The 20,407-nt window shown below is 35.5% G+C and overlaps 3 protein-coding genes across 5 annotated transcripts; 2 read left to right on the top strand and 1 right to left on the bottom strand.

Moving 5' to 3' along the window:
- Positions 1-638: 638 nt before the first annotated feature.
- Positions 639-2,300, top strand: LOC125213240 (transcription factor MYB1R1-like). The gene is made up of 3 exons (XM_048113670.1): positions 639-924; positions 1,339-1,547; positions 1,707-2,300. The coding sequence occupies exons 1-3, from the start codon at positions 678-680 to the stop codon at positions 2,061-2,063; spliced, it is 813 nt and encodes a 270-aa protein (XP_047969627.1). The 5' UTR covers positions 639-677; the 3' UTR covers positions 2,064-2,300.
- A 1,243-nt stretch (positions 2,301-3,543) lies between these two features.
- Positions 3,544-5,919, top strand: LOC125212542 (ATP-dependent Clp protease proteolytic subunit 2, mitochondrial-like). 2 transcript variants are annotated; one of them, XM_048112744.1, is made up of 4 exons: positions 3,544-3,915; positions 4,643-5,068; positions 5,191-5,279; positions 5,743-5,919. In XM_048112744.1, exons 1-2 carry the CDS (start codon positions 3,618-3,620, stop codon positions 5,059-5,061), a joined length of 717 nt encoding a protein of 238 aa, XP_047968701.1. In that variant the 5' UTR covers positions 3,544-3,617; the 3' UTR covers positions 5,062-5,068; positions 5,191-5,279; positions 5,743-5,919. The 2 variants fall into 2 exon arrangements, with proteins under 2 accessions (XP_047968701.1, XP_047968702.1); XM_048112745.1 differs by having other exon boundaries at positions 5,191-5,283.
- A 185-nt stretch (positions 5,920-6,104) lies between these two features.
- Positions 6,105-17,889, bottom strand: LOC125212541 (transportin MOS14). 2 transcript variants are annotated; one of them, XM_048112741.1, is made up of 27 exons: positions 17,639-17,889; positions 16,914-16,991; positions 16,719-16,781; positions 16,411-16,458; positions 16,194-16,340; positions 15,435-15,566; positions 15,234-15,274; positions 14,530-14,621; positions 13,666-13,793; positions 12,260-12,335; positions 11,964-12,084; positions 11,788-11,887; positions 11,301-11,382; positions 10,840-10,922; positions 9,981-10,100; positions 9,720-9,771; positions 9,433-9,588; positions 8,885-9,008; positions 8,722-8,803; positions 8,551-8,639; positions 8,400-8,474; positions 8,249-8,303; positions 7,508-7,627; positions 7,326-7,418; positions 7,099-7,244; positions 6,801-6,978; positions 6,105-6,709 (listed from the first exon to the last, which is right to left on the bottom strand). In XM_048112741.1, exons 1-27 carry the CDS (start codon positions 17,759-17,761, stop codon positions 6,431-6,433), a joined length of 2,883 nt encoding a protein of 960 aa, XP_047968698.1. In that variant the 5' UTR covers positions 17,762-17,889; the 3' UTR covers positions 6,105-6,430. The 2 variants fall into 2 exon arrangements, with proteins under 2 accessions (XP_047968698.1, XP_047968700.1); XM_048112743.1 differs by lacking the exons at positions 16,914-16,991; positions 17,639-17,889 and having other exon boundaries at positions 16,194-16,335; positions 16,719-16,767.
- Between the last annotated feature and the right edge of the window lie 2,518 nt (positions 17,890-20,407).

Here is a 20,407-nt window from a genome sequence, read left to right as displayed (position 1 = left end):
AAAATGGGACAAATTTTCGTGGACGGAGGTAGTAATTTTTTTATTTATGTGAAAGAGAAGTTTTTCAAAAATGAAAATGTAACATTATTTGTAGGACAAACTAAAAAGAAAAGTGTGATATTTATTTTGATGAGATATTTATTAGCTAATGGAGGAGAAAGGAGAAAGAAAAAATGAGATATTTTAATGGCATACTCTAATTATCTGATTCTAATTTTTGTGTGGAACAGATGAATAGTCTGTGTGACATAATGATATATTTGAGTAATTTAATCTTAACAAAATAATCCTCTTACATAAATTAAAGTTGTATATATTCAATCAATTTGTTTTTGATAATCTCAAATCTTGTTAATCCGGCTAAACCAAATCAGAATATTCACATTATAAAATGATAGTTTTGTTAATAATCTCACCCGACAGCTAGCTTTCCATCTTAATCGCTGCTAATTATATTTATGAATTTAATCCACTATTATCTCCTAATATATCCCATTTGGTAATATCCATAATTTCCATTATTAATTAACTAAATAAATTAAATTCCAGCAACGTATTGTACGGCCTCCACGTTTCCAAAAGGCCCTCTTTCATCTCAGTATAAAAGCGACTTTTCCACCTTTCATTTCTTCATCAACTTTTCCCTTTCTCTTTTCGAAATTCGTCGGAAAATTCCGATGTCGATCCCCGGAGATTCTCCGGCCACCGCCACGAGCGGCGTTAGCGAGATCATGCTGTTCGGTGTGAGAGTGAAGGTCGATCCGATGAGGAAGAGCGTGAGTATGAATAACCTCTCCGAATACGAGCAGGTTAGTAACGCAAGCAAGCCGGAGAAGGCGAAGGAGCGCGGCGGAGCTGCCGGATACGCCTCCGCGGATGACGCAGCGCCTCAGGCGGCCGGAGGTAGCGGCGATCGTAAGCGAGGTTAGATCTATGAGTATTTTTTTTGTTACTACGAATTTAAGTTTCGTTTTGATTTAGGTTATTAATGTTATGATCGTGAAATTGAGTTGTTAATTTAGCTTAATTTCAGTTTCGTTTTGATTTAGGTGATTTAATGTTATGATCGTGAAGCTTTTGAGCTGCTAATTCAGCTTAATACTTTTCAATTTGTTTATTTGCTTATCTGATTTCTGTGAAGAATAATTTCATGTAGACGGTGTAGTTTACTTGCTTGTGAAATTTTCTTCAAATGTATGGAATCAATTGCATTCACGAAAAGAAATCGAAAAAAAAGTAACAAAATTAGGATGTGAGTATTCAATACGAAGATAGGTTTCATTTGTGGTTTGTGGATTCTCACAATTGAATCGGTGTGGATTTGATTTCATTGTTCAGGAACTCCATGGACAGAGGAAGAGCACAAGCGGTTCCTCGTTGGATTGCAGAAGGTTGGGAAAGGAGATTGGAGAGGAATATCTAAGAATTATGTGAAGACTCGTACACCGACTCAGGTTGCTAGTCACGCTCAGAAGTACTTCATCCGCCGGAACAACCTCAATTGCCGGCGCCGGCGCACCAGCCTCTTCGACATCACCACTGACTCGGTAGATCGCCTATCCAATAGCTCTTGTGTTCATAATTGTTCTTGCTGGTTTATGAAACTAAATTGAACATTCAAGGATATGGATTTCTGAGTGAAAAGTATGTTTATGTTCACAAATGATAAATCTGATTGAAAAATATGTTGTCCTGTTTCAAATTAGGTTGCTGCAATGCCAATGAAAGAGGCCAGAAACCGGCAACAGATCCCGGCTCAGCCCGTTGCACGGCCACCCTCTGTGCCTCGGCCATTGACAGCCAATGCCAATCTATTCTCAACCATGAATGGTCCTGTTCTATTACCAATGCAAGGTGAAAATTTCTTAGCAAACAACTCACCAGCCATGTTTGTTCATCGTTGCTCTCTGCCTCTGACCTCAGCCATGGCTGAGCTAAGCTTAAACCAGCAAGTTCCTCCCGGGCCATCTCAATTGTCACTGCGGTTGTCCCTGTCCACGGGTTCCTCGTTCCCGGTGACACCAAGCTACAAAAAGGGAGATGGCATTGTTAGTGTTGCATGAGGAGGAATAGTTTTGGAAGAGAATAAGGACTATGGAGGAATAGGGCACATCATAGGTATAAACATTCTTAAGATAAATAGAGAAACATTGATTAAGACATAGATTGCTCAACACTAGCTTTGGACTATTAATCCTTCTAAGTTCTATCTATGCATTGTACAGGCTGGAAATATATTTTATGTCTTGTACCTGCCCATTTTGTGCTACTGATATTTACAGGAAGGTTTTTGCTTTGCTTTTCTCCTTTTTAGTGGTTTTTTTATTGAATACAAGTAGTAAGTGGAGTAATAAATATCATTTCATTTTATCTTGTATTAAATGGAGTATGCATATCATTTCATTTGTTTACTTTGTTGGGAGATACTCCTATTCACCAATAAATATATATCTCATAGTTGACATGCTCTTCCCTTCTTCACTAATAAATATCGCATTTATTGGGAGATACTCTCTCTTTCACTAATAAATATCTCATAGTTGACACTTGACATGCTCTTCCTCTATTCACCAATAAATAACACATTTATTGAGAGATATTCCCTCTCTCACCAATAAATATCTCATAGTTGACATGCTCTTCTCATGTTCACCAATAAATATCGCATAGTTGACCCTGTCTCTCTTACTTTATCATTTCTCCACTTTAACTATTTTTCATTACTTTACGGAAGCAGAAAAGTCAATGAGACTGCTAAAGCTGACATTGCTCTCTTACTTTACCATTTCTTCACTTTAACTATTTTTTATTACTTTTACAAAAAGGAGGCAGAAACCATTTCTTCACTTTAACTATTTTTTATTACTTTTACAAAAAGGAGGCAGAAAAGTCAATGAGACTGCTAAAGCGGGACGAAAGGAGTATTTTATAAAAGAAAATAAATTGAAAAAAATTAGTGAATCTATTTTTATTTTTATTTGTTTTATATAATAAAATATCATAATTCATAATTAAGTATACATCATCGATTTTGGGTCGGTTTGATGAATTTAAAATGTGATACTGTTTATGCAATTAATCACCTTTTCCACTTTTGGCCAAATTAATGATGATGTGGTTGGTAGTAGTTTTTTTGTTTGTCACATCACATTATCACATTAGTATTAGGTCTTTATCAATTTGGTGAAAAATGTAAATAGTGCCATGTTCTTATGTCACGATGGTGTCACACTAGCTACAATTTTGCTAAAAATTGGAAATTATATGAAATTTGAAAATAATAATGTGAGAAATTTATGTTTAAATAATTGTATAGTAGCCCCATAATAAATTATTTAAAATGAAATTCATGAATAATAGGAATGAAATGATGGTAAAATGGAATGAAAGAATGAAATGAATATTAAATTTGTCATTTATCTTATAAACTAAATTACTGAACAATGTTTTTGCATTATTAATAATTTATTACAATATCATCAAATTTCAGATAAAATATTCAAGAAGGATAAATAAAACTGAACTAAAATAAAATAAAAGTGAATGATGCAATAGAGTTCCAAACTTCCAATCTTCTCCTTTTGAATTCCCCAAATTTGAAAATCGAAACCCTAGCGATGATGCGAAGCCTCTTCTCCCGAAATCTAATCAATGTCGCCAAATCCTCCACCGCCGTCGCCGGCGGCCGAAGGAGCTATAGCCTGGTGCCCATGGTGATCGAGCATTCATCGAGAGGGGAGCGCGCCTACGACATTTTCTCTCGGCTACTGAAAGAGCGCATCATTTGCATCAACGGCCCCATCTCCGACGATACCGCCCACGTCGTCGTCGCGCAGCTGCTCTTCCTCGAGTCGGAGAATCCCGCCAAGCCAATTCACATGTATCTGAATTCCCCCGGTGGCGCTGTTACTGCTGGTAAATGTGTTAAATTTCCCGTTTTGTTGATTTTTTTGTTCAAAATAAGTTTGGTTTTGATATTTTTGATGGAAATTTTAGTCAGTCTCGGGCTACAGAGGTTTTTTTTAATTGATGAGGAGAAACTATGTAATTTTAATGTTGTTTATTTATCGTTGAGCTGAAGTCTTATAATTGGAAATGGATATCTCTGTGACAAATTTTGAATGGCATTGTAGTCGATCATGATCAAGTTTCAAGCTTTGGTTAAACTGAATCAGGACTAATATTCTAAGCTTATTTACATTATGTAAAGTCCCGTACAAGGCGATTGACGGGGGATTTTGCCCGGTTTTCAATTTTTGTGAGCTGTGTTAGTATGTGATGTTTTGGATTCTGAGTGGGTTTAGTTTGGGGGAGGTGATGAGAATGTCATAATTATTTTTTGTTGCTGAGGAGTTTTGCATATATATTGCAAATTTTTGTTTAATTTGGTAGGATTTACTGTCACAATCAATGTTCAGGAACAGTAGAGAACTAGAGATTAGTCTTGAATATTCAGCTTTGGTAAAGGATGGGGATGAACTTGCACTCTGATTCAAATTTATGATCCTTATGCAACTTAAAATGAGGAAATGTTCCTTTGCTTTTTTGCTACTTTGCAGAGAATCCTACTTTGCAGTATGTATTTATATTTGAACTTTATTTGAAAACCTTCGAACTCATTGTTAGTTGATTGATAATGTAGGTCTTGCTATCTATGACACGATGCAGTATATCCGGTCTCCCATCAATACTATATGTCTTGGTCAAGCTGCATCAATGGCTTCTCTCCTACTGGCTGCTGGTGCAAAGGGTGAAAGGCGGTCCCTCCCAAATGCTACAATCATGATACATCAGCCTTCTGGTGGGTACAGTGGGCAGGCTAAAGACATAAGTATCCACACCAAGCAAATTATTCGTGTTTGGGATGCATTGAATGATCTCTACTGTAAACACACTGGACAGTCACTTGAAGTAATCCAAGCAAACATGGACCGTGATTATTTCATGACAGCTGAGGAGGCAAAGGAGTTTGGAATAATAGATGAGGTTATAAATGAAAGACCGATGTCACTTGTGGCTGATGCTGTAGCAAACGAGGGGAAAGATAAGGGTTCAAGTTAATCTCAATGTAAGATCATGATTTTCATCGCATTGTTCTTTCCTTTTATACTTTTACCTTTACTGGGTTAGAAAAAGGAGTATAGCTTTTTATATGAATCATATCACTGATTTACAAATATGCATGTTCAGTTTTTGAGGGGTTGCTTTGAGCTGGAATTCAGATTGTCCCTTCAAACAGTTTCAGCCGCAGGCCTTGTCACGAGTACTTGTCACCTTTAGTAAGTGAGTTATCTTTATGTATATTTCTTGGACTGGCACTTGAGTTTTCTTATATAAGTATGGTGTAGTTTAGATTAAGAAAAGAAGAAAAAAGTTTTAGTTTTTTCTTGCCATTTTACTACCTAAACATTTCGAACTGAGCTATTTCATCTGATTCCTACAATAATTGAGTTCCTGTTAACTTTACTACTTCCCTTTGGTGGTTAATACTTTATAGTAAAAAACCCAGAGAACTAAGATGTTATGGAAACAAAAACTCGATGGTCTTCATATCCTGACAGTCTTCATTAAGGAATGGCATTTAGATGACTAGGACAGAAAGAACTGACATTTTTACATGGATCCCGTGTTGCTCTACGTCTATATCCTGCAGTTGTTCCATCTTGTACTTCAATTCATGTATCTTTTTGGGTAATATTCAAATAAGATTAAAGAGTTGTTTACGTTCTTACTTTGGTGCAGTTATTCCCATCTACTGGATGCAATTCCGACGTCGCTCTTGGTGAATTCTTCTTGGCAAGAGTAAGGGGGAAAAAAATTGTGACCAAATCACAATAAATCTGTCACTGATCTTGTTTTTCAATCGTATTGTGGCACAATCTTCATCAAGGAAAGAATCATCTTTTGTTCCTTGCTTAACTCCTACTCACTTCCCCTTCTCTTTGATCGTGTAGTTATACTTCCATTTGAAAGTGAACTAGTTTGTTAATTATATGCTCCTTTTGTATTGTTAGAAATCTAAGCCAGGTGATGAGATTTAAGCAGCAAATTTATCACAATTAAAGAACTCAACTCAGTAATACTGTTGCTGAAATTAATCAATATGTGAAAATGAAAATGCCATTAACGAGAATTCAGACATGAACCAAATTTATAATAAAGTGATATTGCCCCCCCAAAAATTGACCAAACCAGAGACTTACAACCGTCTGCCATATTTAAGCTATCCTTCACAATAAAAAGATTATGTTTCATCTTTGAAAGTAAAACACAACAACACAACCTCTCACCCTCCCCTCTCACCCTCATTCAAACTATATGAAATGGCAAATGAACAATATACAAATATTGAAATGAAACAAAAAAGTTGCCTCAACCGAAACCGAAGACAAGGGCAGAGAAAAAATAGCCCTTCTCTGTCACTCACCAACTATGATACAGAAACCATGTTCAGTTCAAGAGGCCTCAAAGCTCCTTGAACAATCTCTTGAACGGATCTATTACGTCTACAGACCTCGGATAATTCTTCGATTGGAGTCGTCAGGCCGTTTACAGCTGCACCAGACGTCGCATCTGACAAAGCTTGCAGAAATCTTGACCTTTCCACCTCTGTCACCGCATTTGATGGAATTAAGGAAATGGCCTCCTTTGCCCACTCTAACGCCTTTGAACTGTAGGCTCGTGTAATAGCTAGAAGCGTGTAGGTTACCTATTGCAAATGAAAATTGAAGTGTTCAATATAGCAAATGGAAGCCTCTATCATGGTAGCATTTATCTATTGAGGGGTCAGGGACATAAACCGTTTCTAGTCGCGAACTTGGAAGTGCTCCGGTTAGAGCAGCTACAAGAACTCTGGTGATGACAGCTCCTCTGGGAATAATCACATTGTCCCGGATGGGCACATAAGGCTTCCCGTGAGTGGAATTTGCAAGATCGAAAACATCTGATAGGAAATTTAGTATGGAATTGGAGGCCTCCCTGCAGTGTGAAATGTGACAATTTCAATCCTTACTGTATTTCATCAGAGCATGCTTGTCGTTTAAGAACATAAGAAAATACTAAATTTTACTATTTGATAGAGAGATTGTGAGGGAGAACCTATGCTGCACGGTGATGCCAATCATAGAACAGTCCACCAAGCAGGGGAATACAGGAGATGTAAAGAATAATTGCGGACAATAACGGATGCATCTTGATGCTAATAAAAAACAATCATCTACCAGGTCGGGTCGGGAAGAGAAGTCCTGCCACATGGGTAATAGCATCAGGAAAACATTCCACGATCTCAATTAACGGAGCTGACGGTTATTAACCAGAGACATTACCTGAACTTTTGTAAGCACAGATGTTGTATGGTTGAAAAGAGATTCAATCAAGATTGTCAAATAGTTTGTACAAGATGGATCTGAACCAAATATCTAGAGAAGAGGATTCAAATATAAGTTAATCAGAAAAGGGAAAACTTATCGAGTAATATATTAACCCAGAAAGAACCAGGAATACGAACCTTAATAACTTCACTAGAGAGATAGAGGAAACAAGGTTGCTGATGTTGTTTGTACAAAGCTTGTATCTCTTCGAGTATTACACCAACTGTAACCCCCATAAGAGTTTTAGAGGTCCTCACCTGGAAGAGAGAAATTTCTTATCAGGAAGACTCCCATAAAAGTGACATACTGACACTGGAAACTACAATTGAAATTGGATTACATTCCTTTCGAATACTATCTTCTGTGGGCAGTCCAATGAAAGTAGAATGACTACTATGGCAAAAAGGCGATGAGGGTTCAATCATGTTATAAAAAAAAATAACATTGTTGGAGGTCTTAGAATTACTAGAGAAGTACTGCCAGCACGATAGAGAAAATATGATCTGTATGCATAGTCATATGGCCTTACCGTGCTAAGTAGATTAATCATGGTATTATGTCATGTTAAAACACCCTAAAATGGTGCTTCAACTGGAACAACTATGGGTATGGGTGTATGGCTGAGAAGTTCAATTACAATGGAAATCAAGTTGATTAATCCGAGGGTAACTAATCAAGGGAGTAATTGTCGAGTTATTTGATTCCAAATCTAACATACCAAGCACCATGAATAGATTTGGTTCCCTTTGGTCCCTCTTCTTAAATTTTATCATCCCCATTTACCATACTTGATAGTGAGGGCAATAATACTCAAAAAGCAAATGGTGAGAACCTTTGAAATAATCCATAATCAAAATTCCATAGTTCAGAAATCTTACCGCATTTTTGCACGCTCGACAAAGAGATTCCATAGTTCGCATGTCCCAAGAACGACTGCAGCACAGATATTTGAGCTCAAACTTATCTTGAATCAAGTACCCAAGGCAATATAATTAAAGTATTTATCAAATCAGCAGATGTAGCACTAACATATCGAAGATTGATTTGAAGATTGGCCAGAGTCTTCGAACAGCATCTGCAACAGCTTCCGGATGATTCGCATGTCTGAAGTTGCATAATTATAAGTTGAGCTTCATAAAAAGGTACGCCTAATATAACCAATACAGATATATGTTGCTACCTAAATATATTTGCTAATCGGTCAATATGAACAGTTAAATCTCGAGCAGGCTTCTGTCCCAGTACTAAAGGGCCTTGATTGATGATGTCCTGCTTATTGACCATGCAAATTGCTCACTCAACCAGTCAACCACATATCAAAACAAGCCTGATTCCTTAAGACAATACTAACCTGTAAAGGAGCAACAGTGGGCAAGCATAGTGCCTCCAAGGCTTTCTTAGCATGTTCCGAAGGAAGTTCCGTGACGACCATACTGTGAATAAAGATTATCTAAATAAGTTAACACAACACAAAATACCAGCCAGTTTCTGCAAGTCATAAAAATCATTAATACCTAAGAGCCTCGACTAGATGCAACGAGTCTTCTGCAGAAACCTTGAAGGGGCCTTCTCCAATCATTGCCCCTTGGTATATTTGGAAAAGTCCATCCAAGGACCCACATAGTTTTTTCTTGCAGTCTACAGCCAAAACAAAATATAGGCAGAGTTCAAGTAAAATATAGCTATTGCAAAGCCCAGTAACAAAGGGGTAAAATTTTGTGGCAAGTGAGCAATAAGGTAAGAAATAATGGACATAGATAGAATATAAAAGAAGCCCCTATTCAAGAAAAAAATGCTTGACATTTTACTCCTAGAACACAAATTCCTTGTTATTATGTAATCTCACAAAGAGTAGGACCATCACCCAGAGCTACCCTACTAGAGGCGAAGAAGATCACAGTTTGTTGAAGAGAGAAATAACAATATCTGAGATATTACAAGAATTAAACCATAAATCATGAAATTAGAAGCTTAAAAAACATTGAATGTTAGTTTTAGCTGTAAACTATTAGTACTAGTCAGGAAAACAAACATGAGAAGCTAAGCAAGCAAGACTATTTACCGTCACATATATGACGAAAAGCCACAGCAGCTGCAGCTGCAGTGTCCTCTGATATACTCATACCGCTAACAAGAATATTTATAAGAGGCGACAAGAATGAAGGTCCACTTGGTGCAGTGTCAAGCCATTTTGAGTAAGCCCCAATTACATAGCATACTGAACAAAGATACAAAAAAAACATAAATAAGTAACTCGAGAACACTGTGTCAAAACTCAAAACTACTCCCTGATGAGGAAGTAATAAAGACATTTTGAGAGACAAAAGGATGTTCTCGTGGATTTTATACCTGTCTGCAGCAGCTGTGGTTGATGAGGAAGTTGAGGAAGTAAATTCATGATCTGGCAAAACAAAACATGTTTGATATATCTGAATTGGTAAAGTGTTGAACAGTGAACATAGTTAGACATCAAAACAAATTAATGCATGAGGCCAAAGGACTAAAAGGAAATTTTGTCGGATCAATAACTAGGAAATACATTGATCAATGGGAAACACCTAGCTAGCTAGCTTTATAAATTGACAGCCTGATATGGGAGAATATTCAAACCTGAGGCATCACATCTCCTTCAGTATTAGATACATAATCGGATATTGCTCGAATACTATATAAAGCCGCTTCTGCTGGACGCCAATCAGTTTGCTGGACCTGCCCGCAATTTCTAACAGCCTATACATAAATTAAAAGGGGAAATGAGACATCATTGATAAATTCATGTACTAACAATGTTTTGAATTCAAATAATTTCATGATATGTAATACTATATGATAATTATGTTGGTAGTCTTCAGAGTGGGGCCCAATCTCCCCAGTGAGCCTTGGGTCGAAGTAGTGGGCCTATGGTGAAGCCTTAAACTGTAGCCTTTCAATTCCAGTAGGAGGATTAATTAACATTTTACCCACTGTCTCTTTTTTTATCAGGTTTCATTCCAGAAATTGGGTTCAACATGTATTTATTACATATTGCAGGTTATATCAAAGTAATGAGAGTGTGAAAGCTACAAGAAGTCAGGAGTACATTTACAAACCATAAGGGAAGTTATTTGTGTTGTATACAATGATTATGAGTTGTTCCTAATATTTGGGAAACAAGATATCAATGAGTAGTTGAGTACAGCTCACAACCGGCAGATCTCCAATATCTTTTCCATCATAAGCTGGAACCAGAACTGTGCCATTATATCGCTTATATATGTATAGAGTATGATGTTCGGTACCTCATAAGAACTTATAACGTAGCCTTTTGACTTATTTTCCATCGTGAGCAAAATATGTATAAGATGAGTGACCATACAAACAAGAATTTATAATGGCTGCAAATGCTGCTTTATGCCTTTATTAATTTGTTACAGAGTTTTAAAGGGTTGACAGACAGGTATCTCTACAGCATTAACGAGATTACATGTACCTCAATAAGCTTCATGTAAAGAATCTTCAGTGTAGCATCACCACCTAAAACTAGAGCTGCATCAATGAGGACATCCGCAACAGCTGCCAGCATGATAATTTTGTGAAAACCACAAAAAATGTTAGATCTTAAAACATGTCACCTCAAAAAGTCTAGTGGGAGGAGGGGGAAGACCTATAATGTTGACATCTAGACAATAACAAGGCTATGAAGATAAAACATACAAGTCATGTGTACATTAAATAATTCTGTATGTTTCAAATGCAGAAGGCATTCTGAAATGGCTAACTAATACTCCCCATCCCTGAAAAATATGCCTAGTTCCAAGGCAATAAACAAAATGTTTCTTCCATGTGTATCGTATTTGAGAGTTTGTTAAATATTTATATAAACTACATACATCATTTAAGATTATGTCGATACATGCAGCAAACCATTATCAGATCAAACAGCAAATGTACCATATCTGGTTTGCTTAAAATCTTTCTGGTCCTCTCTTGAAAGATCAGCATAATCCTGGGGATATTCAACTTTGACACTAACCTGAGAGAAAAATAAATAACAGCAAAATCATATAAGAAATCATTATTGATAAAAGTAGTTAGCCTTAAAAACTAGTAACCACATGCGTAAATACTTGGGAATCTGTAAACAAGGAGGCCAGGGTCATATCCTCCAGATATCATTATGATGGTCAGACAATTACAGCAATGATCTTTGGAATGTATTTATTTTATCTCAAAGAAAATGGGGATAAAACACCAAGACATTTGTATACCATGTTATGCTCTTATTTATTTAGGAAAAAAAATATTACTAGTGAAGAACAAATGCTCCTCTCCTTTAGCATTCTTAAGGAACTATGCAAACACTTCCATTTTGAATTAGAAGAAACTTAATCTTGATGCAAAACCTAAGACTATGTAAAGACCATAAGAAAAGCCTCACCAAGGAAACAAGTGCTTCATACGATGAACGGAACGCCAGCAGCTGAGGGGATTTCTCAGGTTCAGAAGATGGTTCATGACCATGTGGAAGAGTATTACTCCTAATCCATTAGAAATTATACAGTCATATAATGATCTAGCGCACACACATAACCTTAGAATAGAAAATGCCAGTACCTCTCACTTATTAGCATTTGAAGACTATGCCAAAAGTTAAAGGTCATTGAAGCAATATCAAATTCTGGATGTGAAGTAGCTTCAAGTAGTGCTTGCACGATCACCATTGATTCATCAGAACCTGAAGAGAAAAGTTACTTTTTATTGTAAGAAGTGTCCCTGTTGTACAAGAAGCAAGGGTAATATCCTCACTAAGATACAAACTAATTGAGCATATGTAAAACCCCACATAAGTATTACTAAATTTAAAAGAAACCAAGTCTGTAGAAGGTTGCAAGGCTTTGCAGGCTATATACCAGTAGCAATCAATTCAACGTATGCATCTCCCATGTCAGCAAATAAGCGAGCAACAGCCTTCACATCCTCCTCATCCTGAGATCAGTGGTGAACAGTTGTCATATAGAAACATCATATATAATAACTGCACAGAAGAGAGTATAAAGATGGCTTTGAGCTTGTAATGCAAATAAGAAATTTAATGTTTATCTTATTATAAATGGCAAAAAAATGGTTTCCACTGGAGCCCAGACCTACTCTAGGTTATACTCCCTCCGTCCCATGTTACTTGCACTTTTACTTTTCGGCACGTCACACACCTTACACTATTTATAGTTTAAGTTAGAATTAATGCATTTAATATGTTAGATTAAGTTAAGAGGTCCTTTATTAAGTGATGTCTCATTACACTTAAAATTCTAATTTAGTTACACTAAAAAATCAATCTCAAATTTACGGCCTAAAATGAAAAGTGCAAGTAACATGGGACGGAGGGAGTATTATTTATCAAATTCCACTTGCTTTTACATGCTTATTGTTTCAATCCAGATTCAGATTAACCTTGTATGAAACTCATGAGTAACATCTAAAAACTACCTTGGAACCATTTGTTGAATTTACATTAGTAACTTTCATTACCATTTCACAAAATCACAACCATATGCACCACTCCTCCATGCTAACATTGTCACCGCGCAAGACAATTTTCATAGGAACCACAACTTAATACGAGTGACATGATGCAGAAGTACATCAGGAGGACAGATGTCCCTCCTGTTTCATCTAAGAAGAATTAATGGTGAGGAATGTGGTTCGAAAGGAAGATGGATGACTAGATGCACATAATTTCCCACCCAAGGCTAACCTGCTGGGGTCAAGCAAACTGGTCCAGTCTCCCAGTTTCTGATAATAAACCTTAGTTGCTAGACGTGGTTCTTCATTTTGCACTTCTTGTTAATTTGCAGATTGCGAAGCTAATACGAGGTAGGAATCTAATGGAGCTCTAACTTTTGCTGGAAGAAACTCAGACCTTCTGATACAACTCCCAATTGGAGGCTCAAGCCAGAAAACTCAAACTCCAAGCTTTCACTTGATCACTTCCAGCCTACTATTGTCTAAGATTTCCAACCAATACTATGTTATGTCAACAACTAGATCAGTACCATGTCAAGATTTGTGTAAAATATGAATAGCAATGGACACACGAAGATAATTTCTAGAAGTATTTTGATAATGAGCATATAAATGACAGCACCAACTATGAAACACAGCACAACTTTCAAGCATCTAAATGGTTTACAAAGTGATGAAATGACTTCATCTATACGGGCATCATCTTTGACAAATACAATGACAGATCTGAATGGAATAAACACAATACTCTAAATGGAGAAGAAAAAAAAATAAGACCCTGCTTATGTAATACCTTGGATGAATCTCTAAGTTGAGGCTTCAGATTCATAATCCTAGGCACAAGTACTTGAATTAAAGGCATCTGAGAAGCAACTTCATCAAGGTTTCTCACTGTTGTATAGTGAATCAATTCAGAAATAACTGCAGGTAGAGATTGGTACAAGGTAAGCATCCTTAATATTGTGGAGTATATAGCATTGGTGATGATCCTAAAGAACCTAAGTATCAACTGGATAAACATCATGCAATAGAGAGAGAGGGAGAGAAAGAGCGTAATCTGACAGAACTGTTTATGTGAAGCTAATTTCTGAAGCCAAATCCGAATCTTTGAATTCTACCGCCCGATAGCCACCACAAAACTTAACTGGGCCACACTCATATAAGTGTTGAGGCCATTCAAGAGCTACTTGAATCAGCTTCCCCACTAAATATGACAGCTATCTTTTAGTTTTGTTGAATTTGAATCATACACATACTGACCAAAAATGCCATGCTTATAGAGAACCAAAGATACTATACCCTGTATTTATAAATCCAATAAGAAAACTAGTATTTATTTCATATAAAAAAAAATCTCTTTTGGGCAAGCCATCACTTTGATTTTAAGTTTTCATTGTTAAAACTATCAGCTACATGTTCTTACATTTAACATAGAAGTTCACCTCCATTCAGAAAATCATTTCCCTGTGACTTAGCACTAGATAAACCAGCCAAAACTCTGGGGAAACAAAGACTGTATGTCTATCTACTTTAACTGAGTTCCATCAGAATGAACATGATAGAGGTGTATAAAAAATGCTTAGGAAGAGATCTACAAAGATTGGAGAGTGTTATATTACGAATGCGATGAAAGAATTAGCATGTAACTTTCACAAACCATTAACAGATGCTTCGGACAGTATATCACTATTCAAGCCTGAGAGAGCTGTGTGCACCAACGGATGTGAAGCCAGAGCTGAAGCTGGAATCCTGGAACCAATAAGTGAATTTATCAGTGGTGGAATCAGGTGAGAGGATGGGGGAGGAGGCTACAGCCCTTCCTAATCAGAAACTCCCCCTCAGCAGGTTGGGGTTGGCGGTTGCTCGGGCCACAGCCCCCATAGAGGCTGCATCATGCGCAACCCCCTTCTATACATACATTCAAATACCAACTACCATTTCCTCACACAAGCCACTAATATAAATTCACTAAGTGTCAATCAATACTAACATTAAATGTATTAAATATTTTCAATGCTTTCATAATTATGATTTTTGATTTTGTAAAATGTTATTGTTAAGTTTATTAGATTGCATGAAAAATTTACGTTAGATGGTGGGTTCCTGCTACTGAACTTAAGGTGCATGTAGTAATTCACAGATCCATTGGAAAGACAAGTTGCTTTTGATTGCATGTACCACATCAGAAACAAATATTCATATATTGCTGCCCTAAAAGCCATTCATTTAACTCTACTGTGGTAAAGTGAGATATACTAAGATCCATGATGACAGAGCATACTATTCTCTATCTGATAATATCAGAAAATGCAAGTAACAAGTATACCTACGAGAATGAAGTTATGTAAAAGAAGTGAATACCTGTGCCTTAGCCGTAGCCATGAAGCAAAAGCCTCAAGTGCCTGCCAAGTTGTATGAATTTAGAAAGGATAACAACAATTTTATGCCAAAGACACAAAGACTTAAAAAAAAAGCAATATACAAATAGTTCAATATTTTAAGGATTTATAACAAACCCACAAATATGAACTTCATGACAGCACATCAAATTATATAGCATACCTGTTCCGACAGTCCATTTATGTTCAAGCAAGCGGTGAAGACATTAAGAGCAATCTCCATCCCAGTAGCAAGCTCATTTTCAAAAATCCGGCGTCTATCAGGACGAACTGCTATTTTGTAATTGAAAACTTCCTGGATTTAAGGAAATTGTTGTTAAGCCATTTATTCTGAAACCAATAAAAAAGATGATTATAACTTTAGATATATTACCAGATTCACTAAAATTTAATTCAACTTATCTAAATTATAAAGCTTATCCAACCAAATCAAATACTAAACTAAGAACGGTTTCATGATAGGCTGCTTTGGGTGGATACAAATTAGATAAACAGTCATGCCTGTGAAAACACACACACACACATGCTCCACACAAGTAATAAAAAGAAAACAGTTCCAACAGCAAGCAATCCCAAATATCAATTAGACATTTTTAACAAATAGCATCACGGGACTGCTATAACACCCTTGAGCTTAAGGGATTGACTGAGTGTTCTTTGGTATACATTAAAGATTACATATTGCATTAACAACATGAATCAAAACAAAACTGAAGAGTGTAACCATTTTTTGTGTGCCGAGCATTGATTTACTATATAATATCTGTAAAAGAGCCTGAGTTTTGCCAATCTGCACATTCTCTTTCAGTATACTGTTATGATGGTTAAATCCAACTTCCAATTAAGTAACATTGCATGTGTGTGTCTGTATGAGAGAGAGACAGAAAATAACTGATTTCTCAATATTTGTATTTACACTTACCTCAGGTAAGACTCTCAGAAGTTCCAGAAAACTTGGTATGCATTCAGGGTGTGAGTTCATCTCATCTCTTATCCAGTTTAAAATACCACCATCTCCCCAGTCTTCTGCTGGTACATGAATAGCCAATGCAGCAACTGCAAGACTAATCTATATCTCCCGACATTTAGCCTTCTTTGATTGAAGACGTAATGAACAAATTGAAGTAACAAAGATTTACCTGAGTCCTAACTTTAGGAGGTCCCTTGTGAAATGATTTCAGTAAAGTCTGCATAAAGTAGATACAAAATTATAACACTGGATAATATGATAACATCATGGGTTTGATAAAGGTTGTTCCAATAATACATGTAGCATCTCAGACATAATATCAATCAATGAATGAAAGACTGCACAAAAAATTGAATGATGACTAAAGCTCTTAGCTACAGCTACACATTTTCAGGGAAAGAGAGAAAATTTAAAACGGATTACTCTGTGGAAGAATAAGATGGATCAGAAATGCACAAGCTAATAGTACATCCTTACATTTAGAGAAATACGTAGCGGACGAAAAGCTTCAGATGGTAGTTCTTCAAAATCACGCTGCACCTGCTTACACAAGAGAACACTTATAAATAATCATCTTGGCATACCATTGGTGGTTTTACAAAGAACTAATTAACAAGAAGTAAATACTAAATAGTATCTTGATTCTAACCGAAAAAAGAAGGAACTAAGTACCTTGCTTCTGAGAGTTTGAGAGCAGAATACTGAAGTTTCTATGTTGCTGGAAGTATCATGAAGCAAATTATCCGCCACCTATTCACATGTGAACAGGTCTAATTTTCAGTAACAAAGACCAGAAAGAGAGAACATTGCTGCCCTTGATGTTTTATAGAAAAAATGCTAGAATAAGGAGAGATAACAAAGAAGTAGAAGGGATCACAATCATCACATTAATTTCACTTTTTCTAGCGATACCTTGACTACTTTGCACCAACAACTGGTGATATTCTGTATATCTATATAGTAGCCAACCTAAAAACATACGAAGCAAAGCTCTTTGGCATACAATACAATATCTAAAAACATGCCAAAAATCACAAATGGAAGAAATCCATAGTTGATAAGTAAACTATCACACCCTACCATGCATCGACAGCAACTTCTGACTATCAAATGCATCAATTCGAGCTAATAAACCGAGACTCAATCACAAAGCAGAACTACATACTAGTCGAATACTTCAAATTCAAATTCAAATTCAAGCCCCAACATATTCAGCTGAAAAACATCAATGCTACCCCTCACGATATTCAAACAAATTAACCTATAAAATCCGAGGTCAAAACCACTCTTTACTTAATCCCAATCAACGCTCCAAATCCTCTCCCCCAAATCAACAACCAATAAAGCCACTAGAAATCCGGCAATCAGTTAAAACATTAAAAAAAAGCAGGAATCACCTGCCAAGCATCAATCGTGCGCTGAAAATCCTGAAGCCAGCGATCGGCCTGCATCCGGACGGCGTCGTCGGGATGGTGGTAGAGCGCGTTTAGGGCTTCCTTGACAGTGTTCTGCAGCTCCATAATTAGTGATTCCGATTGATTGGATTGGCGGATTGATGCAGAAAGAGATGAATTGATGATGGGTTGGGTTGCAGTGTCTTTGCTGTGCAGTCAAGCTGTGTTTTTAAAATTGTGTCTATCTGTAAGTCTGTTTCTGTGCAGATGTGTGTATCTATATATATTTGTGTGTGTTCTTGTATAGTGGTCTGAAATTGAGAATGTGTGTTTATATAATTAATAATTAAGAAAAATAGGGATATACTATCATTCTTATCTCAAGTTTTATAAAAATGATAATAAATATTCCCTCCGTCTACAAACAATAGATCACTTTTTCCATTTTGGGACGACCACAAAAAATAGATCACTTTTTTAAAATAGAAAGCTTATCTCTCGTACTTTTCTCACTTTTTCTTCACTCTCTCCTACTTTACTCACTTTTTCTCCATATCTCTCTTACTTTACTACTTTTTCTCCTCCCCTCTCTTACTTTACCAATTCTACATTAAAACTTGTGCTATACACAAAATGATCTATTTTTTATGGAGGAGGGAGTAGTTAAAGTAGATAGAAAGAAAAGTAAGAAAGAGAATAGTATATTTTTCTTTTTATCCACTTTAACTATTTACTACTCCCTCTGTCCCTAATAGTTCATTACCATTTGACCCGATACGAGTTTTAAGAAATGTAATAGAAAGTAGGTTGAAAAAGTTGGTGATACATGAGTCCTACTTTTATATACTTTCTCCGTCCAAATATCACACTTTTCTTTTTAGTTTGTCCTACAAAAGATGTCACATTTCCTCTCTTGGAAAAAGTTTATTCTGACACCAAATATAAAATTATATTTTCTCTCACCACTTAACACATAAAAAAAAAATTCCTAAAATCTTGTGTCATCTCCCGAGGGTGACATCTACTATGGAATGTAGGAAGTATTAGTTTTATAATAAAATGTGAATGTGAATGTGAATGAGTTAGTAAAATGCAGGGTCCACTACTAAAAATGGTAAAAATGAAATGTGACAAATTTTTAGCGACGGACGAAAAAGGAAATATATGACACATTTTCAGGGATGGAGAGAGTATCATTTTTTCAAAACTAGGGATAAAAATGGAATAGCCCTATTTTTCGTAGACGAAGAGAGTAATAATACTAATTATCAGTGTTAAATTAATACAGTAATCATACTTGTTATTATTGATATTTTATCTATACATATATAAAAGGCGAGTTTTGGCCTTAATTTAAATATTTATAAATTCTGGGCATGAATTGAAATATTTACAAGTTTTGAATTATATTTTGAATATTTATGAGACATGGAATCTATTTTAGCACTCAGCAGGTTATAAATTTTGACCGTTTCTTTAATTATTGTTGAATTGTGAAATGAATCAACAAAAATTGTGTTTAATACTCCTGCACATTTTAACCGTTTGTTTAATCATTGGTCAATACCTTATATCAACAGTTTTATGTACAGAAAACTTCATAATCATGTAAGAGCTAATAAATGAGTAACCGTAGGTTACAAATATTAAAATAGAATAATGAGAATTTAACAAATTTTCAAGACTACTATACCATAATTCAAAATATAATTCACACATAATTGACGTTCCACATTTGTAACATCTATAATCTTAATTTTATAATTTATGATGTTTTAATATCATGATCTCTCATGTCCTAATTTTATGCTTATAAAAGGCATAGAGTTGTGGATAAATTATACACCAACAAAAGCATCTCCATTCTATATCAAGCTCTAAACATTATTGTACACTTTAGGAACATTGTATTGCTTAATTTTTGGAGCCCCATCAAGTTCATCGTTGCCTAGCAGATTTGAGATGTTATATACGTTAGTAGGAAGTTGTTTCATCTTTGGGGATACTACGTCAATACGAGAGAACTAATTGTGATGTAATTTGTCTTGCAGAAATGAGGTTTATCTCAACAATACTTATAGTTCGGTTTATTTGATAACTTTCATTATAATTTACATTTCAATTATTTTTGTTGTTTTTTTTATTGTAATAGTTAGAGTACCGCGTGTATATGGTTCGAGAATTTTATTCCTATATTTCTAACAATTCTTAGAGAGGAAGAATTGTAACAACTTTAACTCGAAACATGCATATTATTTATCTTCATATTTACTCAATATATTATTTTTAGTATATTAATTACTGGCGTTATAATATAAATTCATGTATATGTATATTTGTAATAACCTAGAAAATCAAGTTGATCAAACAATTAGTTTTTCAAATAAAATAAAATAGTCCGTTATCAAATTTTGGTTTATTAATAATACTATTGTTAAAATTAGAATTTTATATGGTTTATCTATAGGCAATCATGTTGAGTAAAATATTATAATTAATAAATATTAGGTATATTTTTGTGTAGTAATCATTTGAAATTTTTTATGGTTATAATTTTGACGTCTTGAATATTATGAGTTATCAATTTATTATTTTGTTAAAAGTGTGATTTACACTTTTTTTGGTAGAGAGATATGAATGATTGCTTTAAACATATTTTTTAAAAGTGTCAACACTTGATCATTATCCAAATAATTATGTTTGTCTTGATTCCCTTTTAGGACCCGTTCACTTTTCCTGATATAGTCAGATATGAATTTATTTGTGGGGTAA

The sequence above is a fragment of the Salvia hispanica genome, chromosome 3 (assembly GCF_023119035.1).
Source record: "Salvia hispanica cultivar TCC Black 2014 chromosome 3, UniMelb_Shisp_WGS_1.0, whole genome shotgun sequence".
In the NCBI taxonomy this organism is placed as follows: domain Eukaryota; kingdom Viridiplantae; phylum Streptophyta; class Magnoliopsida; order Lamiales; family Lamiaceae; genus Salvia; species Salvia hispanica.
Note: the sequence above shows the minus strand (reverse complement) of the source record. Positions and strands in the feature narration are given on the sequence as shown.